Here is a 27,940-nt window from a genome sequence, read left to right on the forward strand (position 1 = left end):
ACTGGCGTAGAAATGCCAGAGAATAGTATATAAAACGTGGCACTTTAATTATGAAGAGTGCATATCATCTTCATCGGGTTGTTTCTACATTAGTCCAGAATTAAAATCATTCTTTCAGTGGCTGCCCTGAAGAGCATAAGAGCCCTGCTGGATCATACTCGTGGTCCTTCTAGCCCAGCATCCTTCTCTTTCTCATAGTGGCCAACCAGTTGCCCTGGAGAACAAACAAATTGGTCTGATAGGACAAGACCTTTCCCTGATTTTGCCTCCTAGTGCTAGAGGCTTGCTGCCTCTGAACACAGAGATTTCCTTTCTAAAGAAAGTCTCTTCTGACCGAGTTCTGATTCAGTATAAGGCATCTTGATGTGTGCTCCTATGCACATATACACAGCCTGTCTGTTCCAGCCTTCCCTTCTTCTTCCAAGGAAGGCCACCTTCCAGATCCAAGACTGCGAGTGGCCTGTCAGAGCTAGCTCAACAGTGTGGCACCTTCTGAGTAGCCTGGGCCAGCCTCTCACAGTCAGACCCTTAGTATTGTCCGGTCTCCTGGCAACATCTCTCTAATCAGAGGTCTTTCACATCCCCTCCTGCCTTACCCTTTTTATAGAAGATGCTGGGGACTAAACCCAAGATTTTCTGTATGCAAAGCAGATGCTCTGCCAGGGACTTATGGCTCCAGCCTCAAGTTATCTGCCTTGTCCCTCCTGTGCTCGTGTCCTTTATATTTCATCAGATGGGAACTGATCTCCTCAATACTTTTCCTGCCTTCCTCAGAGACAGCCATCCCTATAATTACAAAAAAAAAAATTACAAGCTTACACTCTCCTTTCCTGGGCTTTAATTTCCAGATCCAGGGGAGAACTGCAATGAAATGGTTTACTTATGATCTCTGTGTGTGGGAATGGGAGTACTGAGAGTTTTAATTAGAGCTATATTAAATGCCCCACAACCTGGATGGCCGAGGCTAGCCTGATCTCAGAATCTAAGCAGGGTTCGCTTGGATTAATACTTGGATGAGAGGTCACCAAGGAAGTATAGGGTTGTTCTGCAGAGGCAAGCAATGGAAAACCTCCTGTGTTTACCTCTTGCCTTGAAATTCTTCCAGGGTTGCCATAAATTGGCTGCAACTTGACATCACTTTCAATCCGCTGCAGCGTAGAGTCACAGCTATACTTTTCCCCCAAAATGATTACAGAAGAAAAATCCCAGAGCAGCACCAAAGGACCCCTCATCTGAAAGCAGCCTTGCTGGTTTTGTCTTTTAATGGAGCAAATAAACAATTTATACTATGCGCTCCTTGCCATTGGCATGGCACCAACTATAAATGGAACCAGTTCTGCAATTCGGTGTATGTAACCTTGGCCCGATCTATGCATGGAACCCAACGAGGTGGTAATCCTAAAATAGTAGGATGAATTGCACCATTTCAGGCTGCATTCAGGGAATAAATATTTTTATGCAGTCCAATTTGGAAAAAAGAAATTTCCTGAAGTTGGAAACTAGCAAAGCTGGAAGAACACTGGGGGTGAAGAACTTTTCTTCCTGATACTCTGGTCTTCTACTCTGAAGGGAGTTCTTCCCAAAAGGAGGAATCATTTAAAAATACTATCTCCACCTGTATCACACAGTATGGCCTACTGTCCTTTCTCATTCTTATACATATCCTTTAAAAGTGTATGTAATGGTGTTGCCTTAAAGCGGAATGAGAAGAAGGCCATTAAATACTTGCATACAAAAAATTGCTGCATATTTATTGGCAGCAATAATAATTAGGTTATTGGATTACTTTTCTACTTTGGTGACTTCTTAGTTTGTAAGAGCTTTGTCTGAAATCACACTCCAGCATTAAAAGAAGCTGCACAGAGAGAATAAAATGTCTTACATAATTATCTAAAACTCGTTTTAAAAGTCAGTTATTGTCTTAGAGCACTGCTAGTTGAAAAGTCGATTTTGTTATTGCTTTTCAATAAACAAATAGTAATTCTGAGAGTAAAAGCAGCAGGTTTTGCATTATTAGCACTTAAAACTCAATCCTAAACCTGGTATCTTTAATTCAGTAGGATTAAACCACTGGAGTTATTTTGTTCATAGTTATAAGATCAGAGTATCACAATAGTTGCAGAGAAACAGTGATTTTTTTTCATAGTTCTTGAGCTGAATTAATAAAAAAGGCAGGAAAACTCGCAAGTATCATTAGAAATTATATCTGTGCTGCCACCTATTGGAATATTGGCCTGTTGCAATAAAGGAAAAAGCATGCCTTGCATTTGCAGAGAGGGCACGAAAAGGCTATGCCATTCTCAGCTTCACTTGTCAGCTCTGGGTTGGGAAACACCTGGAGATGTTGGGGGACAGACCCTTAGGAGGGCAGGGTTTGGGGATGAGAGGAGCTCCAATTGGGTATAATGCCATAGAAGTCTTTCTCTACTTTTTTACTATTGAGAAGCCCCTGAAACATTCTTCAGGCTTTGAGAAATCCCCAAAGTAGTATAATCAGAATATGCAGAATCTGGTTGGGAAGCATGGCTGGGTACATGCCTACCTGGGGCCCACCCCCTCCAGGCCTATCAGTGGCCATTTTGGGAGGGGGGGCATGTTGACATGACCATATAACCTGATCAATATTTAACAAATTTTAAAAATATATAAAAATTAATTAAGTCCCACCTATTCATGAAACCCTTCCAGGGCTGTCAAGAAACTGCCATAGAGACCGATTCTGCATGGAGGCATAAAATGCACCTCACCTTCTGCTTGCAAATGCGCTTGCACGCTTCCTGACAGGGGACCCCTCCAGGGTATCCTGCTGTCTCATTGTGGCTTTTTGCCTCCCAACGAGGCAGCGGAGAAGCAGGAAGTATGGACAGCCCAAAGTTTCTCCCCAGCTCCTCGGATTGTCAATCAACACAACCCACCAATCCCTTCACATTGGTGGTTTTGGGGACTCAAACTTCTGTCCCCCTCCCCCCTAGTCCTGAAATTATTTTATTTTTAAAGAAAATACACTTCTACATTGCTGCAGGGACGCACCACAACAGTAAAACATTTTTTTTAACTTACACTTGCACGTTGCTACGGGATCACACCACAACAATAAAACATTTATTTGGATCTCTTTTCGGGATTCTTTGTATAATGGTCTGTCTTTATGGTCTGGTAGATTTGTGATAGGCTGGCCATGGTAATTGGACCCTGATGGTTGTGTGTTCACAATGAAGATTTAAAACACAGAGCATGGATGCTGAGCTAAGGGCTGCTTCATGACACCCTCCCTCTTTCCCCGTTCATACCCCACCGCTAGAAAACATAACAGGAATGTGTTTTAGATTGGGTTGCTGCCCGATCCCAATATTATTGTACACACTGAAGGTAACATTTTATTTTAACTGTGGGCACGTCCCTTTGCAGTCCCGTAGCTACACAGTCCGCGCCATTAAAAAAATAATTCAATCCAGAAACAGGGAAGGGAATGGGGGGAATGAGGGTGGGCACAATGCTACCAAGACTGTCACACGTTTCTCCCTTCAGAAGGGCTTGCCCCTGTTTGCACCCTGATTTGCAGTGCAACAAGAAAGGGGAAGCGGGATTTTGTGATTTCCCTCATTGCAGGGCAAACAATGAAAACCCGCACCACCCACTGGAGAGCTATGGGTTGCTGCTGATATTATGAGGAATCAGCACTAAAACCTACAAGCAATGAGAGGCTGTACAGAGGAAAATTCCTGGTGCACAATTGGTCAAATGCTAGCTTCTGAAATAGCCATTTTCTCCAGATGAACTGATCTGTCACCAGGAGATAAGTTGTAATTGAGAGATCTCCAGCTACCACTTGGAGGCTGGTAGTCTTCATTCTAAACAGAGTTATTCCCTTCTAAATCCATTGAAGTAAATGAAATTAAAAGATTGTAATTCTGTTTACGATTGCACCATAAGTGTCAACATAGTAGCTTATTTTAAAGTAGATTGCTTTTATCAGTTAGGGACAGTTTAAGATGAGCCAGTCAGATATGGTCAGTGAAACTGCCACTATATAGCAGAGAAAAGTTAACATTTTGTTCTGCCTTCACTTTTTGACCTTGGGGAAAGTAAGTGTTCCCATCAACTAAATCATGCAGAAATTAAGAGCAGACGAGTTTCTTGTTTCCCTTGCTTATCTAAAAATGTGAGATTGGATTAAAATAAGGGTATTTCTATTGTTCCATTGTCTGATAGGGTGATGCAGAACGTATTTGTAAAGCAGATAAACAATGGAGTGGAACAACACCGGTGTGCAGAAGTAAGCTATGCATTAATTTCCTGCATGTCTACCATGAGCATGGCTTTTTTAAAGGAGAAATATATATAAATACATTGGGCGATATCCAGTTATACTGTAAAAGTAAATGCTGATTTACCCACTCCTTCTGAATCACTTGGAATTTTGTTATTGAGGATCAACAGGCTCTTAGGAACAGTACTATGGGAGTCTGTAGTAGGAAGGAAGATTTAGGATAATTCAAGCTAAAAGTGACTTCATTGAATTAATTTGGATTCGTTAGTGTTTCAATCTCTCCCCAAAGGGTGACAACAACTTAAACTTCCAGATATACAGCTAAAACTTAAATTCACAGTAAACAAACCATCATTTCCACATAAAGCATTATTAGAATCATAGAGTTGGAAGGGGCTATCTAGGCCATCTACTCCAACCCCTGCTCAATGCAGGATCAGTCTAAAGCATCCATAATAAGTAATCTGTTCACCTGCTGCTTGAAGACTGCCAGTGAGGGGGAGCTTACCACCTCCTTAGCCAGTCAATATTGAGCCCTTTTCCTTCTTTCCCCACTAGCTGTTGCCATGTGAAATGAACCAAGTAAAATTGACCCATGTTGAATGCTAGACATTCAGCCACAACCTTCAATGGGGGTGTATTTGTATCCCGTTACAGAAATCCATTGACATTGTTCCTATCCTGGGCTTAGAGCTGCCAGGTACCTTTGGCCAATTGAGGGGAGGGATGAGGGGAACTTCCCAGGAGCAGGAGGGAGGCCAAAGCAACATGGCAGTGTCACTTCTGGTATGTATTAGAAGTGACATCATCGTGCTGGGATGTTCTGGTGAAACTCTGGCATTTGGACAAAAATTCTGTGATGAAAATGACATTACCACATTACCAGCTAAATAGCTTGGGCCTCCCTCCTGCTCCTGATAAGTCCCCCATGCTGGACAACTGATTGGTGAGGAGGCAGGGTCTGTGGGCGGGGGATTCCCCACCAACATAAGGAGGTTGGCAAACCTACCTCTGTTCCAACGTGTAGGAGACTTGTAGTGGTTATCACCTCCAGCCTCATCTCTATGCTGCAAATGAACAAGCTTGAGAGATTAGGGTGTTTTTTTCCCCCCTGTGTGTAAAACGAAATCACAACAAAACGATAACGTGTGTGTCCTCAATCAGGGATATCCTGTGGGCTACCAGAAGCAGTAGATGACGGATCCATTATTGGCAAGGATTTCTTGTTTGGTGATGAAGTTCTCTATGCATGCAATCAGGGATTTGAGTTGCAGGGTCCCAGTCGAAGGACCTGCCATGTCAACAAGGAGTGGATTCCTTCAGCCCCGACGTGTGTGAGTAAGTAGAATCAGCGCATGTAGACAGGAGCTTTTTTGGAAAAGAAAGTACATTAGCTAATATATATATATATATATATATATATATATATATATATATATATATATATATATATATATATATATATATATATATATATATATATATATATATATATATATATATATATATATATATATATATATATATATATATATATATATATATATATATATATATATATACACAGAGAGAGAGAGAGAGAGAGAGAGAGAGAGAGAGAGAGAGAGTCATATTCATCATACTGCTTTATAAATCATGAGCTTTATTTATTAATACAGTCCCCATTGGAATAAGGAATTTGAATCTAGGAAAAAGTGCCTGTGAGAACATAACATCTATCTCTGGCCAGTAGTTGTATCAGCTGCAGTGTAACTTGGGAAAGCAGAATGATGCATGCCTTAATTTTTCAAAGAATCTGCCATGGTATAGAGGCCTTTTTCTTTGCGACTTGCCATGGCTACATCATCTGGGTGTATGTTGCTACAGACATGCACTACATAGAAAAGAATAAATTACAATAAATAGATAGATAATAAAGGAAAGGCTCTTCTCTCTTGTAGGCATAAGTTGTGATCCGCCTCCAGTGGTAGAAAATGCATTGTCTGTAACCACAGGAATTACATACAGAAGCAATGTATCCTTTGTATGTCGTTTTGGATATCACCTGACTGGACCTGAGAATATCACATGTTTAGCTAATGGATCCTGGAGTAAACCCCTTCCCTCCTGTGAAGGTGACTTTTAAGTTGTGTTGCATATTTATTCTTTTTAGATTCCCCTCCCCCCTTATAGTTGAGAGTGCAGAAAACAAAATGCAGTTCTCTGAGAGTGTTCACAGTCCTTTTATTGAAAACTGGTGAGATTGTCTCATCCAAAATCCATATCCACAGAGGCAGGGATGAGGATTAGCAATGACGTGGGGGGAGCCCAAAGTGGGGTGGTGGTGGTGGTTTAGTGGCCTAGAGTGGCTAGAGACTAGCAGTTTACAAAAAAAAAAAACTCTACTATTTTTGGAGTTCAGATATATTGAATCCCCCAAATATTGATATTTCCTGATATTCCCATATTGGTATGGCATTTGGATTTGGTAAATGTCTCCATGAGTCTGAGACATTTAAAGGGACCAAGTTTCCTTTAAATGCCTTCCCCACTCCAAGCTGCAAAGTCCCAGCTTGGAATGAGTCCAAGCCATTTAAAGGAATCTTGGTCTCTTTAAATGCCTTAACTGCAGTGGTCCCCAAATATTTTCCGGATTTTTCAGGCTCAGCTATTTTGGTAGCTGAGAAAAAAATCCAGCTGGATTAATACCCCCAAAATACTGATATGGTATTTTACAGGCATTTTTTTCCAGCTTGGATTAGCCGAATGTACCTTGCTTCTAGAGACTAGAGTCGGACTTCACATCTACCCTCTAGCATAAAATCTAATGTGTGTCTTTAGTCCAGTCACTTTCTCTCCCCCTGCCTATCTCACAGCATAGTTGTGAGGATAAAACCAGCAACAGACCAACCATGTATGCCAACCTGTATTATTTGGGGGAAAAGAAAGATAAATCTTTGAAATACGCAGGTCAGTGCTAGAGCTCCAAGATTCTCAAGAGGGGATACAGTCTTGCTGTGCTTTTTTCCCTGATGAGGTGATTAAGGTGAACATTTAAAAGTTTGGCTTAATTAACGTTTTTTTAGAAACTAGATGTGAAGATCCTGAGTTTATAGAGAACGGAAAGGCGCTCTATGAAAACAACACAGTGGGCAGCCGAGCGGCATATTACTGCAACCGAGGGTACAGCTTGGAAGGAGAGCCTCTTGCAGAATGCACGGAGACCGGAGTTTGGAGCCATCCCATGCCACTCTGCAAACGTGCGTGGCTTTTTTTAATCATGGAAATGGGTTATCGTCCAGTAACTAAAAGCTGAATGCTGTTTTTTTGCATGTGTGTGTGTGTGTGTGTGTGTGTGTGTGTGTGTAAAGTGCAATCAAGTCACAGCCAGCTTATGACTTTTCAAGGCAAGAGACATTGAGAGGTGGGTTGCCATTGCTACCTGTGTATAGCAATCCTGGACTTTCTCAACTAGGGCTGACTCTGCTCCGCTACCAAGGTGAGATCGGGCTAGCCTGGACCATCCCAGCCAATGGTTTTTTTAAAAGTTATTCTAACTCAGACTGCTGGACATGTGTGCAGGAAATTTACACGAGAAGAAATGAGTGGGGTTTTTATATGTTTGCTTTGTCTGCTTGTTTGTTTAAATTACTGACTGCCACACTTGGGCCAGCCCAGCTTGCTTCATAACAAAGTCATAGCAACAATAAAATCACAAGCAAGCAATAAAAACCCAACCCTCCCCCCCCCCCCGCCGCCAGAAACCCCACTGGGCTCCACCAATCTGACTGTTTTTAAACTTTATTAAACAATGGAACAGTCCTGTGGCTCTGACCTGGGTGATCCAGGCTAGCTAGATCTTGCCAGATCTTGGTACCTCAACACAGTCAGCCCTGAGAGACCACCAAGGAAGTCCAGAGTTCTTAGACACTGGCCATCAATGGCCAAAACCACCTCCTACCTTGAAAACCCCAGGGGATAACCATAAGTCAGCTGTGACTTGACAGCACTTCCCAATACCACGGTCCCATGAGAGGACTGTACCATTGGAAAGATCACATGCTGGAATTGACTGTAGATCAGGGGTAGTCAACCCGTGGTCCTCCAGATGTCCATGGACTACAATTCCCATGAGCCCCTGCCAGCCTTTGCTGGCAGGGACTCATGGGAATTGTAGTCCATGGACATCTGGAGGACCACAGGTTGACTACCCCTGCTGTAGATATCTTGAGATACAGATGTTTGGAATAGTTCCAAACAGCCCTGCAGTTTTGTGCTTCAGCATGATGTGCCTAGTCCTGTTGTTGAATCTTATGCATCAGGTCATTCCTAGCTAGCAGATGTTCACACATTCGTTTGCATAAGTAACCCACACTTGACACAGACACTGACCTTAAACCGATGCAGAAGTTGCAAACGCCTGTCCGTAGAACTTAAAATAGGACAGCTAATAGCCCTTATTGCCGTGTGGATTTTAATAATGGTGCTGAGAAGGAGTAAGAGAGGCGCCATATGACGCTCTGCCATTCCCATAAGCCACGTGCTGAATCAAACTTTTGATCTTCTAATGTAGCTTATTGTCAAGCTCCTTTTAGCTCCTTTCCAAAGTATGTCTTCCTTTAATAGTGACTAAGGATTCACATTTGCCTTTGGGACAAACTAGACATGACTGTCAAAATTGTGTTCTCCCCACGCCCACCCCTGGGCCGAAACATAAACACCCTTTTATAAAAAGAAAATGCAGCCCCAGAACTTGCAACACTCAAAGCAGGATAGGTGGGGGAAGACTGTTTAAGCTTTTACCCCTTAGATGTGAACATTCATATCTTTTCCTTTGCAGGGGTCATTCTCAGTGGAACAGTCCCTTGAGGAAAATGGGCTTCCCACATGGGTCTTCCACTGAAAATTGGCAATCCCTGGAGCTGTAGTTTGTTTTTAAAATGTCAGGGAGAAATTACAGGTGATTATTAGGTGTAGTTCTTCCCTAAAGAATACATGAATAGAAACAAGTCTGATTCTCCTAGGGCTGGATGTATAAAATGACTAGCAGGGAACTCGTAAGCAGAGTTACACTTAGAGAAGGCAGAATCTAGGACTGCTCTGCAAATAAGGAAGGGCATTTAAATACACATCTAAAATCCTTTTCTGTTGTTGGTGTTTTTATTTGTTCTCCTTCACACAGCAAATCCCTGCCCTGTGCCTTTTATAATTCCTGAAAATGCTCTCATATCAGAGACGGATTTTTATGTGGGGCAGAAAGTCTCTATCAAGTGCAGAGAGGGCTTTCAGCTTAGGGGGCAGCCTGTCATTACGTGTAATCCTGATGAGACATGGACCACAACTGCAGCTAAATGCGAAAGTAAGTATGACTTCCATGGTTGTTTTCATTATGAATAGTTTTTACTATGAGATGGTTATTCATTCAACTGAAGCTGAAAAATAAAGCAAACTAAACCAAGAAAGGCATGGTGAATACTGATACATATTCATATGTCCACCAACACTTGTAAGTAGTGCTTATTTTGCCATCAGGCATCACCTAAAGGGACCACCCTACAGGGTGCAACATGGGAATCCCCTGGAATTGCAGCTCATCTTCAGCCTGCAGAGATCTGTTCCCCTAGAGAAAAGGGATGCTTTGAAGGGTAGACTCTAGGGCATTACACCCCACTGAAGTCCAGGTCCACCTTAAGCTCCATCCCCAAAACACCAGGAGTTTCCCAGGGGGGACCTGTGACCTGAGGCAGGCTTGCCTTGGGGGGGGGGGGGAAATCTGGTCTTTAGCATCTGGTGAATTCCTGTCAGTCATTTCAGATCTGGCCTCAGCAGACTGAGCTGCTTTCTCCAAAAAAAAGGGGGAAGGAAAATTTATTGGCTTATCCTGAGACACTGTTCTGAACTTTGGAAAAACATGTCAAATAGTAAATGGTAGGGTGTGAGCCGTGGATCACTGGCTTTGACAGTTTTATTTCTGACATGTCTTTGTGAACTACCAATGGGTTTGAGGGATTTGATTGGCTGGTTTGGCTGGGAGTTATCATGTGGCTGTGTTTGGACGCTTTGACACAGTTTAATAATGTAACAGGATTAACTTTTGCTTATATATTCTTACTGTTATGATGGTCAGTTCTTAGTCTGACGAAGGGTGCTTGCATTCGGAAGCTCACGCCTTGAATAAATCTTTGTTGGTCTTAAAGGTGCTTCTGGACTCTCATTTTATTGTGCTACTTCAGACCAACACAGTTACTCATTTGAATCTATGTCAAATTCATGCATTACATACATGTAAATACATATCAGGAACACAGAAGGTTTTCTTATCAGGTACAGATATCCTTCCATCCCCAAGTAATTCCTGAGAGCCACCATAACCCCGGGGTGCTAAGTGCCTGGGGCCCAGCCAGTGCAGTATTCCAGGAACTGGGGAGGGAGGGAGGAAGAGAGTTCACTCTCCCACTCACCACAGCAGCCACAGTCAGGTAAGTGGGTAGATGGGAGGGAGGGAGTTCCTCTGTGGCTTGAAAATATAATTGAAGCTAAAGTAGAGCTCCTTGATTATAATCCTAAACTCCAACTGGAGGCAAGCCTCGTATACTGCTGAAGTCTGCAGTTCAAGCCCGATGGTTACAAACGTTAGCCGTGTCATTACCCATTGTGCAAGCAAACTGAACAGTGCTTTCCTCTTCCCCACTGTGTATCATTGAGACTCACATTCCAGTGTGACAACAGGATGCAGGGAGGAATTTGCCTAGGATGGCAAAATAGCTTTGGACAGCGAGATCCACATAAACACCCTTGCTTGTATATTTTGCAATTTGCCTGAATATGCCATGCTATGACAACTTGGCTTTGACAGACAATCTTGACTGACTGAGCACAGGAAATGAAGGAGGGGTCGTAGGACAGCAAAATACCTCCCGTAGAGGCTGCATTGGGCCCTTGATGTGGACTTAACACACACACAAATCAGACCTGTTTCTAAGAGCCAGTTTGGTGTAGTGGTTAGGGACCTAGCAGTGATATCAGGGCTCTCTCGGCCTTACCTACCTTACAGGGTGTCTGTTGTGGGGAGAGGAAAGTGAAGGTGACTGAAAGCCGCTTTGAGACTCCTTCCAGTAGAGAAAAGTGGCATATAAGAACCAGCTCTTCTAATTGATTTTCTGCAGCCTCCTGCCTTGCATAACCTTGCGTTCTTTTTGTATTTTGAGCTAGTTTGCCTTTTAATCGCATTTTCGTTATTTGTCCAGGAATATCCTGCGGCCCACCTGCTCCTGTAGAAAATGCTTTGGTCCGTGGCACATTTTACCAATACGGAGATGTAGTGACCTACTCCTGTTTTAGTGGGTACATGCTAGAGGGCTCCCTCCGAAGTGTTTGTTTAGAGAACGGAACCTGGACGGCGCCACCAGCTTGCAAAGGTAGGTAGCACAAGTACTTACTGCAGCTGCAGATGACAGAGGGCCAGGGTGGCGTTGTGGTTAGGGTCCAAGTAGGGCCTGTGAGACTCAGATTCAAAGCCCCACTCCACCATGGGAGCTTGTTAGGTGTCCTTGGGCCACTCAGACATTCTCATCTTAACCTACCCCACAGGTTATTATTATTATTATTATTTAATTTTTTAGACCGCCCTTCTCCCAATAGGTCTCAGGGCGGTTTACAACATAAATAGTTAAAACACAATAAAATCCCCATAAAAACCCCAATTAAAAGTTACATATAACATATCACATACCATATAGCGGCGGTGGTCACAATTCTGATCTTAGTTCAGCCTGGTGGAGAGAATAATGTTCAGAAGAGGGTGGCACCAATACAATACATCTAACCATGATCTCGGTGTTAGAGATCTCAATATTGGAGGGGATCCTCTGATGGATTAGTGGGAGAGCTGCCCTGGCCTCAACCATATGCCTGGCGGAAGAGCTCCGTCTTACAGGCCCTGCGGAAAGCTGGTAGATCCTGCAGGGCCCTTAGCTCTTCTGGGAGCTCGTTCCACCAGGTTGGGGCCAGGACTGAAAAGGCCCTGGCCCGGGTCGAGGCCAGGCGAGCATCCCGTGGGCCCGGGACAACCAGTAAATTCATACCCGCAGAGCGGAGTGCCCTGCGGGGGGCATAAGCAACCAAGCGGTCCCGCAGGTAGACGGGACCCAGGCCGCGTATAGCCTTAAAGGTCAATACCAATACCTTGAATCTGATTCGGAAACAAACTGGTAACCAGTGCAGATGACGAAGCACTGGCTGAATGTGGGCCCTCAAAGGTGTTCTAGTGAGGACCCTGGCAGCCGCATTTTGGACCAGCTGTAACTTCCGAGTCAAAGACAAGGGAAGGCCCGCGTAGAGCGAGTTACAGAAGTCTAATCTGGAAGTGACCGTTGCATGGATCACTGTGGCCAGGTGTTCCGAGGACAGGTAGGGCGCTAGTAGCCGGGCTTGGCGAAGATGGAAAAATGCCGTCCGAGCTACATTGGTGACCTGAGCCTCCATAGAGAGGGAGGCATCAAATGTCACTCCCAAATTCCTGGCAACTGGTGCAGGTGTTAATTGCACCCCGTTCAGGCATGGGAGGCGCGCTTCCTGGTCCTGCCCTCTTCTGCCCAGCCACAGGACCTCCGTCTTGGAGGGGTTGAGTTTCAGGCGACTCTGCCTGAGCCATCCAGCTACCGCTTCCAAACAGCTGGCAAATGTATCCGGGGTGGAGTCCGTCCGGCCGTCCATTAGGAAGTAGAGCTGGGTGTCATCCGCATATTGGTGGCAACCCAGCCCATAGCCCCGGACCAGCTGGGCTAGAGGGCGCATATAGATGTTAAAAAGTGTGGGAGAGAGTATCGCCCCCTGCGGAACCCCACAAGGGAGCTCACAAGGGCTCGACATACTCTCCCCCATCGCAACCCTCTGCGTCCGGTTCTGGAGGAAGGAGACCAGCCATTGAAGCGCAGTCCCCCTTATTCCAGCTCCGGCGAGGCGATGTACCAATAACTCGTGGTCGACCACATCAAATGCGGCTGACAGGTCTAGAAGCACGAGAATGGCAGAGCCGCCCCGATCCAGTTGGTGCCGGATATCATCCGTGAGGGCGACCAGCACGGTCTCCACCCCGTGGCCAGGGCGGAAGCCAGACTGGTATGGGTCGAGGGCCGAAGTTTCATCCAAGAAACCTAGGAGTTGGTCCGCTGCAGCCCGCTCTATCACCTTACCCAGAAACGCCAAATGCAAAACTGGGCGGTAACTGGCGGAGTTCCGCGGGTCCAATGATGGCTTTTTCAGTAAGGGGCGTACCACTGCTTCCTTGAGCCCCTTGGGAAACTCTCCAGATGTTAAGGAGAGGTTGACAATCTCCCTCAAGGGAGATAGTGTTAGTTGTGGAGATAAAATGGAGGAGAAAGATAGAAACCACCTTGGAGGGGAAAAGGCAAGAGTATAAATGAAGTGAATGAAGGAGTCTTTTGATGGGCTGCCTGTTGCTGTGACCCCTGAGTGTTCTGCGTTCTCTTGGGAAGTGTGCAGGTTATCCATCCCCAGCAAACCCTGAAACAAAGGAATTTTGTTTCCATATTTAGTGACCTGCTAACTGTTATGTATTATTCATTCTTTAATTGCTGTTCAAAAATGGGCACTAGGAAAGAACCAATGGTACAAAAGGTCCATGTTCTCCTTTCATGCTCATCAGGCTGGATGGATTCAGTAGCACTTTATAAATAACAAAGGCCCATCAAAAAGGCATCCAACACCTAGGCCTTTGAAGCGCCTACATCAGAAGTGACATGAAAGCCGACAGTATCAACAGTCCACACAGAGCAGGTTGACCTTTAATGCTTGTGGTAGTAAGAAAAGCCCTGTGCATATGAATTAGTATGTGTGTTCTAATTAAAAAGCACAGCTTTTATTTGTAAGGTTAATATCGTACTGCAGAGCTGCCTGGCCAAGGCTTTGAAGGCCAGTTCAGAAACAAGATGGAGGGAAGCATCTGGAGGCCTGGATAATGAAATACAGAGCTGGGTGTCATCGGCATATTGGTGACACCCAGCCCTGCAGCTCCAGACAGTCGCAGTCAGCAGCCTCCTATGTATATTAAAGAGCATGGGTGAGAGAATCGAACCCCGGGGCACCCCCACAAAATAAATTCTACCATGTTGGTTCTACATCTCTGGTGGAGATGGTGCTGTCTCTGCATGGAGAGATGCCACTCTTAATTGTGCTGATGACCTCTCATTTTAAGAAAATATATTTTTATTACTTTGCAAACCAAGTACTTATCCTGCATTTGGAGAGTACTAACTTTACATATGGGTGCCCTCGTGGCAGATTTTTAAAATCCGCATTAGGGTCATTGGAAATTAGCTGGATGTCACATTGAGAACATATAATGCTGTCAGTCCATGGGTACGTTATTTCAGAATTTAGAATAAAAGGCCATTGCAAGATTCAGGTTTTCCAAATGGCCATGGTTTCATTATCTTGCAGTGTTGTATGTTGTTGTTGTTGTTGTTGTTGTTGTTGTTGTTGTTATTATTATTATTATTATTATTATTATTATTGCTAGTAGAACGTTTTTGTTTTATAAAGTTTTGCGAGCACTATTGATGAGAGGTATCACTTAACTACATTAGATTATTTTTCAGTCCAAGCACTCAAGGTTTTTGTCTTATGTGTATGCTTGGTCTACATGCTTTTCTGTTTTAATTGCTGCAAATGTTAAATTAATTCCATCCATCAGAGGGCAGCATAATGCAGGCATGTTTGCCTGCATCTCTATTCATACATTAGCCAAAGTAGCAGTCATCCCCATAAATGTATTGTTTTTTCCTATGTCATCCCAATCCCAGTAATCCTTCTGGCAACCGTGTTAACTAGGCTACTCTATCCCCATACTACAGATGGGAGCTCAGGCAGTGACTGTGGTTTGGTAAAGGCTGCGAGTGAATCCTAGTCATTTTGCAATCTTTACCTTGCTTGCCCAATCCATTTCTCTTTCAAGCTGAGACCTCCTCCAGCAGCACTGATGGATTTGTTTGCACTTTATAATGTGCTGTATTTCCAGCATGTTTTGCATCTGTGCCGTTGGCAGCGGCCGTTCTCACATATGAATGCTGCCCAGCTGGAGCTTCATCAGGTCTCAGGCTGGCACTGCTGCTGATACATGTTCCGACTTTGCTGGAATTGACGGAAACTGTCATTTCTCAGCCTTTCAACTCAATTTGGCAGACAAAAACAAAAATACAGTTCTTTTCAGTTCTAGTGAAAGCCACGCTAAGGAGGGTTGGAAAGCGTTATAGGAAAAAAGTTAGCCCCTCCTGGAAATTATCCTTTATGTAAAATAAATATTCCCCTGAAGGCAGGGGTAGTCAAACTGCGGCCCTCTAGATGTCCATGGAACGCTGGCAGGGGCTCATGGGAATTGTAGTCCATGGACATCTGGAGGGCCGCAGTTTGACTACCCCTGCCATAAGGCAACTCGATCTCCCCCTTTCTGTAGTAGGACTTTTGGTTTGACTGGAGGGAGCCATTCTGTGTGAATGGACATGAGTGCAAAGGTTTTGTGAGCATCCAAAGCACTCACACAACATGTGACAGGGGTGCCCACAAAAATGTGAATGTTTTTGTTTTTGTGGGGGGCTGTTTTTTTTGCTGAGCACATGCGGCATTTGCCCATGGCTGAGGTAAAATTTGAACCAAAGGACTTCCTAACTAACAACTCAGCTTTGGTTAAAATTCTGTACATTTACACTCCCTTAGAATGCCATGAACACCTTTGAGCAACATCTGTTAAACAGCATGTTCCAAACTGATGTTATTCCCCTCTTCCCAGCTATATGCCGGTTCCCATGTCAAAATGGTGGCATCTGTGAGCGGCCGAATGCATGCTCCTGCCCAGACGGATGGATGGGCCGTCTCTGTGAAGAACGTATGTACCTTTCCCTACATTTATTCATGTATTAAATTGGGGTCCCATTTCTCCCTCCAAGGAGAGATCCAGGGTGATGCAGTGGTCAGAGTGGCAGCGTGGGATATGGGAGTCCCAGATTCGGGTCACCATTCAGACTCACATTTCTCACAGAGGTTAAAGTGCAGGAAGGAGAAAGAGGTACACCACTATAAACTTCTTAGAAGAAGCATGGGGTAAAACACACGCACAAGAATTCTGTGAGGCGAGCGCCTTCCCTAAGGCCTCGCTCCAAATTACATTATTGTGGAGGGATTTGCTTGGTGTTTCCAGACCCTAATAATCTGTTGACCACACCACACTGTGCTGCTTATTTGTATCGAACTTGCTGTATTCGGAAAGCTACTCGGTATCAAAATGTATTTTGCAGATCTTGAAAACGGAAAAAGGTACAATTTTGCATATTTGTGTAGGATTAAAGCACTGAAGTGACAAATTATGGGGTGCAATAGTCAAATGGTGAGGGCAGTGGACTCAGATTCCAAAGTGTTAGTTCAGGTGTCTTCTTGACTCACACAGGCTGACTTGCATCCACCCTTCTCAGCTGCAACTGAATTGTGATCACTTGTTGCATCCTGTTTGCTCCAGTTGTTTAACTGCATTTTTTTTAAAAATGGGACATTCAGAAATAAACAAAACCATCCTTTTAGAGACCTCCCACACCTTCAGATTTACAGGTGCCTCTGACCCTTGACAGCATCTTAGACGTTTGCAGTGTGCAATCGTAAACAGGAGTTACTCTATTCAAAGAGCTTCTGAAGTTAAGGGGTAAGTCTGCTTAGGACAATGCTGTTAAATCCCTCCCCATCCTGCATTGCTCGTGGTCCATGGCACTTACTACAATGCGTCATCTATCTGAAGTGGAAAGAGTAGTGTGAAGGCCATAAAAGTAAGATGCACAGCGCAACAGTTTCCTTGCCTCCCAGGCAAAACCAGTGAGAAGTAAATGGTAGTCAAACACCAAAGGGGCACATGGTAACAATGCCCTCATTTGCTAGTACTTTGGCTGCTGGCAAAACAGCCTGTACCCAAAGTGCATGTGCTGGGGTGGGGTGTGTGGAATAAAACCTAAGCCTGATTTTGCACTTCAGAAAATAAATTGTAGTCAGGCTGTTGAAAGATAGCAGTCAAGTGTGCTACAGGGGGGAAACGGTGCACTTGATGTTCCAGTTGCAAAATAAATTGAGATGTACACACACTTTTGGGGCAGGGCGAAGGGGTGGGTCCACAAGTAACACTCTACCATAAATGAAGCCTCTTGCAGCCCTTCTTATCTGGAGCCGTGACTTGTCAGAATTGATACCCAGTAGAGGAAGCTAAGTAGGACTCCTTCCAAGACAACCATTTGCACTGCCTAATGATGTACGGTAACTTAAAAGCCCAAGGTTAACCATGTTTTATTTGGAAGAAAATCCCATTGATTTTGGCAGCACTTGCTTTCAAGTAAATGTGCTAAAGCATGAGATTGCTAGCAAGTTCCCATAATGATTTAAGTGCTAAGAGATTCCGGGATGAGGGTGTTTCTCCACAAGCAGCCCTAAGAATGCCTTTTAGCGTACAATGCGATGTTTGTAAATGTAGTTAATGTGTGTAGAAAAAAGTGAAGGGAAAGATTTCTAAACTCAGTGTGCCTTCTAGCCAGCGTAGATTTCACACTGGAATTACAGGCATAAGAAAGGCAAGAATAAACGCACCCGTTCAAGTTCAACATTGGAGGTACATCTTGGAAATAAGATTTCAACTTATACCCCTAAAAGGCTGAATGATCTGAGAACAAAGATTTAAAGAAGCAAAAATAATGAGAGCATATGTGATCAGTCCTGACCGAGATAGCCCCAGCTAGCCTGATTTCATCTGATCTTGGTGGCTAAGCTGGGTCAGCTCTAGTCAGTGTTTGGAAGGAGGACCCCCCCCCCTCCAATAATGCCAAGTTTCCTGACCCATAAGTAACCAATGTCAAACCACTTCAGAACAGCCTCTCTTGCTTTGAAAACCCACAGAGTTGCTATAAGTCAGCTGGGACTTGATTCCCCCTCCCCAAAAAAGGTGATGTTAAAATAAAAGATATCAGTCCCATGATTTAAAGGGTACGGCATCATATGTTTTAAATTTACCAACCCTGGTGTGGGGGAGGGGGAGATATATTGTTTCTTTAACAGAGGTTCAGTGAGTGGAAAGAGACAGCTGAACGATTTCAGAGCATGGAGGGAAGTTCCATCACCTGCTATTTGCTTCTGTTCAGTGGGATGCTAAAAGGACAGCTTAAAAGCTGGCTCCCCTGACCAAACTTGCCTAACAAGAGTTAGAAGGTGTTACTTTGGTTTAGCAAAATAATCAGTCATTTCTTGCACAGCACATTAGGAGAGCAGCCCTAAGTGGGACTATTCAGAATCTCTCTCAAGTCTATTCAATACGGCTTGCTCCAGGGAAATTGGTATTAGTGTTGAACTGTTTATCTATTAAAATCATTCTAATACAATAGGTGTATTTATTAATGACTATTTTTACAGGTCAATTCTCTAAGCTTCTGTACATTCATGTTGATGTTTAATGATAAAAATACAAGTGTATTATTTTTAACTTGATTACATAGGGCAGAAGGGTAATTGATAAGTACCATAAATGAATAAGTGACTGAATAAATTCCTCCTAAATCCTCCACCCTTCCCAGCCCTATTTCATGTACTGCTCAAAGGCAGCAGCAAAGGAGAGATCTATGAGCACAGAGAGGCCTCTCTCAACTGTCCTGCACACATGTATTGTCTCTGAAGTGGCTAGGCATTATCCCCCCCCGCCCCCATAATTTGCTTTTGTTTGTTCTCTTTTTCACCAAAATCGCACCAGGTGCATGATCATAAACAGGTCATCGCACCAGGTCATAAACAGGTGTAAAGGCATCTGCAAATCTGCAGTTGCTATGGCCTAGCAATATTATAGGCTAGAATTCGGTTTACAAAATCCAGAATAAAATCATTTTTTCTTTCTCAAACACACAATGGCTTAGGAGAGAAAAGGAGGATTTCAGCTGAGTGACAGATGCCCACAATCTGCATGCCTTCCTGGGAAAGGATTGTGATGTGGCCCAGCTCCTACAGATATCCTGTACTCTCTTTCTTCGTGTTTTCTGGAACAGCCTCCAGAAGCTAATTGTAAACACTCAACACCCACCCAGTGTTTGCAATCCAAATTTAAGCAAATTCCTTGGACATCCAATGTGGCGGGGGAAAGCCAGGCTTACTTTCGGCCAGTCGCTTTCTCTCAGCCAAAACTACCTCACATTGTTGAGGATAATACAGAAGAGAGGAGAACAAGGCTGTAGTTAGTTAAGTGTCCCCACTGAGGAGAAATGTGAGTTGTAACTAAATAAGTTCGTCAGACTTCTGTACTTGATTACCCACAGCATGTGTCTTTTCTTTATACAGCTTGTCTCTGTATTTGATGTCCTTACCTTAGTGTCATCATAGATATCATCTGTTTTTTATAATGCTCCTGACGTGTTCTGAAGTGTTCTGCCACTTCAGTCTACATCCCAGTTCCCTTTTACATGCAAAAAGAGCAAACAGCTGCATAGATTCACTGAAGTTCATACTTTCCTGCCCTAGGAGTGTCCTCCAAGGATGGTTTAAGCCTGCCTATCCAATACCATGACTTGCAAGGGCTGTAATGCTGTGGACACTGCAGGGTCAGGCAGCATCCAGCCAAATCAGCTACCACTTGTAGATGTGTGTCCAGGGTTTTTTTTTTTTTTTTGGTTGTTGTTCTTTTGGTGAAATTTCCATCTTAAACAATGGTCCTGAGAAAATTCAGTGCATGGTAATGCCATATTCACAGCTACCTGGTGTAGTGGTTAACAGTGGCAGCCTCTGATCTGGAGAACCGGGTTCAATTCCCCAGTCCTCCACTAGCAGCCAGCTGGGTGACCTTGGACCAATCACGGTTCTGTCAGAGCTCTCTCAGCCTCACCTACATCACAGGACGTCTCTTGTGAAGAAAGGAAGGGAAGGCGATTGTAAGCCATTTTAAGACTCCTTCAAGTGGTAAAAAATGAGGTACAAAAACCCTACTTCTTCTTCTAACTTACAATACATTGTTAGTGACAATAGCAGACAGGGGGGGGGGGGGAACCAGAGTCACCAACAAAGATTTATTCAATGCGTGAGCTTTCGAGTGCAAGGGCTGAGGAAGAGTGCTTGCACTCTAAAGCTCACGCCTTGAATAAATCTTTGTTGGTCTTAAAGGTGCTACCAGACTCTGATTTTATTGTGCTACTTCAGACCAACATGGCTACCCATTTGAATCTATCCTTAAGGGAAAAAACCAGCTGTCATCCTCAGGGGGTTCTCTGAGTGAACCAGCCTTGTGGTGCTCTCATGAGGGACATTCTGTATGCAGAGAACTTTATCCAGCTTATTAAATTCTGAAGTGGTCTCTTTTCAGAATGCCCTTTCAGATATCGTGCCCTTTTGTTCCCAGTTCTCTGAAGCCTGTTGTGACACATGCTGATTTACAATGCTGTACAAGTCTCTTTGTTGACCTATCAAATAAAGGACCCACAAATCCCTTTTCCCTCCTCTCATTCCCTCATCACAAGCAAAAACCAAAACAAAAAACAGCATTCTGAGGCTGGGCATTTTACTTTATATCATTCCAGTTAATGGCTTTAACACATTCCATTTCCTTAGTCTAGTGTGGAATTTCTGAGGAGGAAGAGAATGGCCCTCATCAGACCCTTCTGGCTAGGGTGAAAACAGCCTCTCTCCATTTTCTAGGACTGTGGGCAGGAGCCCTTGAGGGAAGGCATCTGGATAGGTTTCCCCTGCTTTCCAAGAGTGGCAACTGCCACCACCCACATCCCCACCATCCCCTGGTTTCCGCCACTCAAAGCACCGGCCTCTTGATTGGTTAGTGGAGCAACCCTAGTTGGTCTCACCAAGTAGATACAGCCCTAAAGCCCTTATGCTGCAGTCCTAAGAGCATTTTCCTGGGAGTGAGCCTTGTTGACTAAGATGAGACTTACTTTTGAGTAGAGCTGCTGGGGGTTGCTCTCTTCATTCTGGAAGAAAATCCACTAGTTTTCATTCTGTTTCCCAGTGCAGAAGATGTCAGCACAGAGGTAAAAAGTTGCCACTCCATACCCATAGGCAATAATATCCAGTGGCAGTCTTCAGGTGAACGCTGGCTCGACTCTCTCTGTGATCCTGTTTTTAATTTATTAATTATATTTGTATACTACCACTCCTGACACAGCTGGCTCATGGCAGCTCTTTTTTTATGAATAGTTCTGAAAGGTTTTCCAGGTCCTTCCCATCCTTGTTCAATTAATCTGCATCCAGAAGTTACTAACCAATCAGAAAGTTTTTTGCTATCTCTGGTTCCAGTCAAGGAGTAACACAAATTAGATCTTTAGTCAGGGCCCTTTGAGGTGTGAGCCTGTAGAATCATCCACCCTCTGGACCAGATTATTTAAGCTAAGTACAAAGAAAGTAAACATTTAAACTTGCCTTTTAAAAAGACTGATAGCATTCTCATTGTATTGGTTTTGAAAACACAAGAGGACCAAGGGTTCAGTGGATTCATGGCAGGTTCCCGTTTGTACTGTGATAAAAGGCTATTCTGCATGTGACAGGCACTAGGAAAGGAGGCTAGGAGGAGTCCACCGAAGATTTTAAATCAAAATGAGGGGGGGGATGATTTACTAAAGTCTGAGAACTACTGTCCTTGTCTATATTTCATTTCTTTAAACCTTTTCTCCCTCTTCTCTGTTTAGCAATTTGCATCCTGCATTGTCTGAACGGAGGTCATTGCGTGGCTCCTTATCAATGCAATTGCACAGCTGGGTGGACTGGGTCACGCTGCCACCAGGGTAAGCCCCTGTTACTTAGAATGTACCACAAATCAAGCAGCAGCAAGTAGCAAATCAACATCTGTTGAGATGATCCCTCTAGCCCTGCTCACTCATTACAATTTTGGTACTCCAACAGGACAGTGAGTTACCTGTCAAGTGCATGTAATTGTAGGTGCAGATGTGTACCCTCAAATTTCTGGGTTTCTGATTGCCCTGTTCATGCTAAAACGATACACACAGTCACCATTTTAGCATGAATAAAGCCATGTGTGTATGTTACAGCTTTGGTATGTGCTTCTGATTGTACATATCAAAGTTAAAACATACACGCATTGCCCCATTCACTCTAAAATGGTGACCACGTGTATCAAGCGGATCACATCTAGCAAGTTCTGCTGTTTTGTATCATCACATAGCTAGTGAAGCCGCAGGCAAAATGTGTGTTTCTTTGAAGTCTGAGATTTCTACGGTTTGTTACACCTTTGCAGGAAGCAGTAGTCAAAAAGATTTATCATGAGGATTTGTAGAGAGAGTGTTGCCCTGGTTTTGCTGAAGGCCATTTTATACCTTATGCGGTAGCATATCATGTTTCTCCACTAAACGTGCACACAACAGAGAACTGAAGTCCATCTTGCTTCCCTTTTTTATTATTATTAATTGTATTTATATACTGCCACTCCCAGGAGTACTGGGAGCATATCTGTAGGAGACATACGTGTGCCTGACCCATACTGAGGTGCAGTTTTTTTATGAGAAAGTCTCTTGAGTATTTTCTTTGTGTTTCATGATTCTTTTCAAAACCTGTATATTCAGTGTATTTGTTAGAGTATTTGTATGATTTGTGTTTTTTTTCTACTTGAAAAAATACAGTGGAGCTTTTCTAACAAATCCTATCAAATTGCCTCCCAATCTTGATGTTTTGATCAAATCTACCTAGTTTCTGATTTTCGGGTTTAACAGGAAATGCCACAGCATATCTATCCTCTGACACTTTATCTCCATGCACAGCTGTGGTTCCATAAAGAATCGCATACTTAACAGATGAACAGTTCAGTGTTTTCTCTGCACATGCAAACAAGCCTGGGCTCTTGGCTTCCCTCTCCGTAAAGCCGAAAGAGAGCTCCTTCATGCATGCTAAATAATGCAGTTTCAAACCTCTTCAGCAATTGTTTGCATATGGATTTTGTAATTCCACACAGTAAAATCCAGTTGCAAAGTTCATTGAAAGTGCATTATTTAGTGTGTGTAAAATTGCTCAGAGTTAAAGGAGGTGCCTTTTCCAGTAACAAGCAACAGCTGTTCTTGCTGTCAGGTACCTTCTAGATGTATCGTGCTAAGGGATAAAGGAGAATCCCTTCCAGTATTGTTTCTCAGCCTGCATGGTGGGGGAGCACAGTGGAGACAGGAATAAGTCCTATTTTGCAGAAGCAGATCCGTCAATACATGCCTATCTATTTTCCTTTATGGAAAAAAACAACAACAAAAAGAGGTCTGCTGGCTTACATCTAAACATTTCGGGATCTTTCACAATGGTTGCAGGTCATCAGTCCTTCACAAGTGGATTTCTCTGCATGGACAAGCCACGGACACTTGCTGCTGTGTATGTCCAATAATTGTGCAATGTCCAGCAACGTGCAGATGCGGCTGAACTGCTCTTCCTCAGGGAAAGTGACACTTCCCTGATGTTTTGCCTCCATCAAGAAAGAATTAGTAGAAAATTGTATTTTAGTACATAATAGGAACAAGGACGGGGCCATGAGGCAGTAGGGAGGTGGAAGTATGGGGAGAATGGAGCAGAAAAATAGGGGTTCTGTGTCCTTATGAAGGAAGATAACACTCTGGCTGGCTTCTGGAAGCTTACACACACACACACACACACACACACACAAGGCCTCCATTTCAGATCATGCAGTCCTAAGAGCATTTTCAAAAGAGTCCTAAGAATATTGAGTAAAGATGAGCGGGAATCTGGAGAAACTTGCTTAGGATGGCACTGGCAAATTTTCAAATCTACCTTGAGGACTAGAAGCACGTGTTTAAAAAAAAAACAGTTAATTCTGGCATTCTCAGAGTTCATCATTTAAAAAGAAAAACAGCAGGTGTAACCATGCAGTGATATCAGTTAGAAACATGCCTACTGAAGAAAATTACTCACTTTGCACTGTTACAATAGTTCTGAAGAGCGTTCAGTGGTAATGTGCATCTGTCATCTTTTATGGTAGCTGTCTGCCAGTCTCCGTGCTTAAATGGTGGGAAATGTGTGCGACCCAATCGGTGCCACTGCACTTCCCCCTGGACTGGATACGACTGCTCTAGGTAAGGAGTCCATTTCTCATGTCACGTTTTTGATGTAAAAAGAAAAGCATTTTTACTCCTCTTTTGCCTCCTCCAAAATATGCCACTACTTCCATGGTAACCTAATGTCCACACTGTGTGCATGTATGAGTTTCTGGTACTTAAAGTGTTTTTTTTTTTTTTTTATGAATGGCTTCCTGGCAGTGAGTGCAATAAAAAGTGTACGAATGTCAGTTTTTACTGCATTTTTAAGGAAAGCAGTGAAACAGCTTGTGAACATCTCCCAAGTAAAGACCACCCACTTTGGAAGAAACTTGCAGAGTCATAGAATCTTAGAATAATAGAGTTGGAAGGGGTCTCCTGGGTCATCTAGTCCAACCCCCTGCATTATGCAGAACACTCACGTCCCTATCGCTCATCCACTGTAACCTGCCACCCCCTTGAGCCTTTACAGAATCACAGAATCAGAGATTCAAGTTGATCTAAGGGGCAGCCTGTGGTCCAAGACACAGTAGCCCAATTTAAGATGATACCCCCTCAAAAAAAAATCCTTTATATGATCCCACTTCAAAGGTATATGGAATAACACAAGCATTAATATACACCAACCAGAATCCAGCATATGTGCTCCCGCAGCACCCAAGCTATGCTTCACCATGCTAAAAACTGTCCAGGTTGTGCCCATGAAGTCCTAGCCTGACCCTTGGCAATGCTGTCAATTATTTTCTTGGTGAGAACAGGGGAAAGCAAATCCCATCTCCACACACTCCAGCGGGGCAGTGATTATTTGTCTACTGCCATTTATTTAAAGTGTTTCTATGCCGGGCCTGCTGCAAATAGCCTGGCTTGCTGGGTATGGATTTTAAGCATTGTGCATAGCACAGCATTTCCTCAAAGAGGAAGATGCAACATAAACAGGAAAGCCTGAGAGTTCATACTCTAAATTACTCAGGGACAAAGTCTTCCTGATAACAGTAGACTCTCCTTGATTGCCTGCAGCAAATAATTTGCTTTATTTTGTTGTGTCTTGCCTGGATATTGATCTAGGAAGAGAAAAACGGGGTTCTACCACTTCTAACATCAGAGCAACGGCTGTGGACGTTCTCATCCGGATCCAGCGGGCCTTGTCATGCCAGGCATTGTAAAATCAAATCCAATGGGTTTTTCTTTTTTAAAAGTGGATTTTTTAATAGTTTTTATTTTGTATTATATTTTCTTATACTTTTTATTTCGAAGGAACCACCTTGTCAACATCCAGAAGTGTATCATTTATGCTGTACATGCTACTGTTAATACATACACAACTGTACAAATAATGTTGTCTGGGGGAGGGGGTGCAAAAAGCTACAAACCTTGCTATCTTTATTTCTAGTATTGCAAAACCCTGGATATACCCTGCACTCTATTGTCATCAGAGCTAAGCAAGAGGCAAAGGTTTAGATCGCCACATGTCAGTCATTGTGAAGGAGAAAATACTTTGTATGTGTGCAGAACTCTTCAGTGAATTGGCTATGATCTAAAGAGCCTCCCCCCTCACACACTCATGTGCACACATACTAGTGAGTGTAAGATTGCCAGATTCCTCATATATTACCAGAATGTCAAAAGCAGATTTGTCCATGCTTGTATGGGAGAGGCATGATTCTAAACCCTTCTCAACCATCTGGAACTATCCCTGTGATTTTTTGGTATTTACTATCATGGGACCAAGCCAGCAACCCCCCCCCCACCTAAGCATTTGATTGTGTGGACACAGCAGTTCACATGCAGGAGAGTTGCCAGCATGGGAGGTCAGCTAGAGACATCTGTGAGTACCTGAATTGGGTGGTAGACCATTTGAGACTGTAAGAAAAGCCCTGCTGGACCAGTGGTCATGAGAACATAAGAGAAGCAATGCTGGATCGAGCCAGTGGCCCATCCAGTCCAGTGCTTTGTGTCACACAGTGGCCTAAACGTAGGCCCACCAGTGGGGTTAGAACTCCAGAAGCCCTCTAGTCCAGCATCTTCGCGTACCCAATGACCAACCAGTTCATCTGAAGGGCCAACAACAGCTACTGGTGATACTGTTTTTACAGGTTGCTTTACCTCCACTTCTGCAGAACGGCTTATCCTGTTGTTATTGCTGGCCGGTAAAGGGGAAAAAATCACAATAGCTCAACAAAAAAAATTCATATGAATATAGTATTACATTATATTTTATTATAATGTAATATTACATTCTATTAATATAATTCATAACGATAGAGAAATAAACTTTGCAGCAGCAATTAACCCACTTCAGCTTCAACTGTTAACTTAGAAACGGACTCTGGAAACAAGATCTGTATGCATTGTTGTTCTGTAGTGGAACTCCTTATAGTATGGCATCAACCACTTTTGAATAAAGTTCTCAGGCTGCAAATCTCTACACTTTTTTTGGCGTAGAGCTTCATTACAAAATGCTACTTTTGCATGTCTCTGGAAGTAAAAAAAAAAAAGTGGGGTTACCACCCACGTGTTATATGCTGGATCAGGGGTGGGCAAACTGTGGCCCTCCAGATGTCCATGGACTACAATTCCCATGAGCCCCAGGGGCATCTGGAGGGCCACAGTTTGCCCACCCCTGTTCTATATCAACCCATGTAAACAAGAATTGTTATAGCAGGCTCTTGAATTCTTCCACCGGGCCCATTTTAAAACAGAAAGAAGAGGAAGACAACAGAATGGAAATGTGCATCTAGGAGACGGTCAACAGTTTCAAGCAGAATATAAAATAGATAGTAACCTTGATTTAGTAAATAAACACGAGAAATTAATGGTGAAAACACAAATAATAGCCTATGTATTGCAAGTTCAGTGAAGTTACTTTCTTGTGACTCTGAGGGTTTTTTATTAGTATTATCTGCTTCTCTTGTTATGGCAGCAGGTTAACAGTCTCCATGACTTAATCCACTCTGGACCTGCAATGTGGGCTGCTTAATTCACACAGCACTAAAAAATACATCATTGTTGTTGATCTTGACCTTATGCCTTGTTAATTGCATGTGAGGCTTGATGAGGGATTACGGTTATAGAGAATCTCCTGGCATCATATGAGGCAACTTTAGGAAAGAAAGGCAAGTGTTGAAAACTAAGCAATCATTCATATATAGCCTCAGTTTTAAGTGGCCCAGTTTCTATTGTGTTTGTACATTATGCATTTTTCTCTTAATGACATTCAGATCTTTATTGTGTCTCAAAGAGCTGTATTTTGAGCACAGAAAAAACCCTGACTAAAAACCCAACCCCAGTTTTCTTCTGGAAAGCAGTAGAATATTTGAATGGGAAGTAGAAGCCAGGGGGCCTGATTTTGGCCCTAGATATTTATAAGCTTCCCATTTTACTGACCTAGAGACAATCCTCCAGAACAAGACTATTGGGAGCTTGTGACATTGGGAGGTAAAAGGCCAGTGAGTCAAAGACAGGGTTACTAAAATTAGGTTGCTGTTTGCCATACAGACTCCTCAGAGGATTTAGTTAAATTTAAAAATTAACTTTTACATGCAAACAATGTGTTGTCATTGATGTCCCTGCTTGCTGTGTGTTTTTCAAATTTCCATGTCATGCACTTTACGTTGTAAATAAAGTTGCA

The 27,940-nt window shown here is 43.4% G+C and overlaps 1 protein-coding gene across 3 annotated transcripts in view; it reads left to right on the forward strand.

Annotated features, from left to right (window-relative positions):
- SVEP1 (sushi, von Willebrand factor type A, EGF and pentraxin domain containing 1) overlaps positions 1-27,940 on the forward strand; it is a 168,047-nt gene extending 140,107 nt beyond the window's left edge. For 2 of the 3 annotated variants that reach the window (XM_077345283.1, XM_077345282.1), the window contains 10 exons: positions 4,213-4,276; positions 5,435-5,608; positions 6,211-6,384; positions 7,336-7,509; positions 9,432-9,608; positions 11,497-11,667; positions 16,056-16,151; positions 21,958-22,053; positions 24,258-24,351; positions 25,378-27,940. In XM_077345283.1, coding sequence (XP_077201398.1) covers positions 4,213-4,276; positions 5,435-5,608; positions 6,211-6,384; positions 7,336-7,509; positions 9,432-9,608; positions 11,497-11,667; positions 16,056-16,151; positions 21,958-22,053; positions 24,258-24,351; positions 25,378-25,408 — 1,251 coding nt within the window. In that variant the 3' untranslated portion in view covers positions 25,409-27,940. Of the gene's footprint in view, positions 1-4,212; positions 4,277-5,434; positions 5,609-6,210; positions 6,385-7,335; positions 7,510-9,431; positions 9,609-11,496; positions 11,668-16,055; positions 16,152-21,957; positions 22,054-24,257; positions 24,352-25,377 lie in introns of those variants that run through there. The other variant, XM_077345284.1, reaches the window with a different exon arrangement.

Source organism: Paroedura picta, chromosome 7 (genome assembly GCF_049243985.1).
Source record: "Paroedura picta isolate Pp20150507F chromosome 7, Ppicta_v3.0, whole genome shotgun sequence".
Taxonomy (NCBI): domain Eukaryota; kingdom Metazoa; phylum Chordata; class Lepidosauria; order Squamata; family Gekkonidae; genus Paroedura; species Paroedura picta.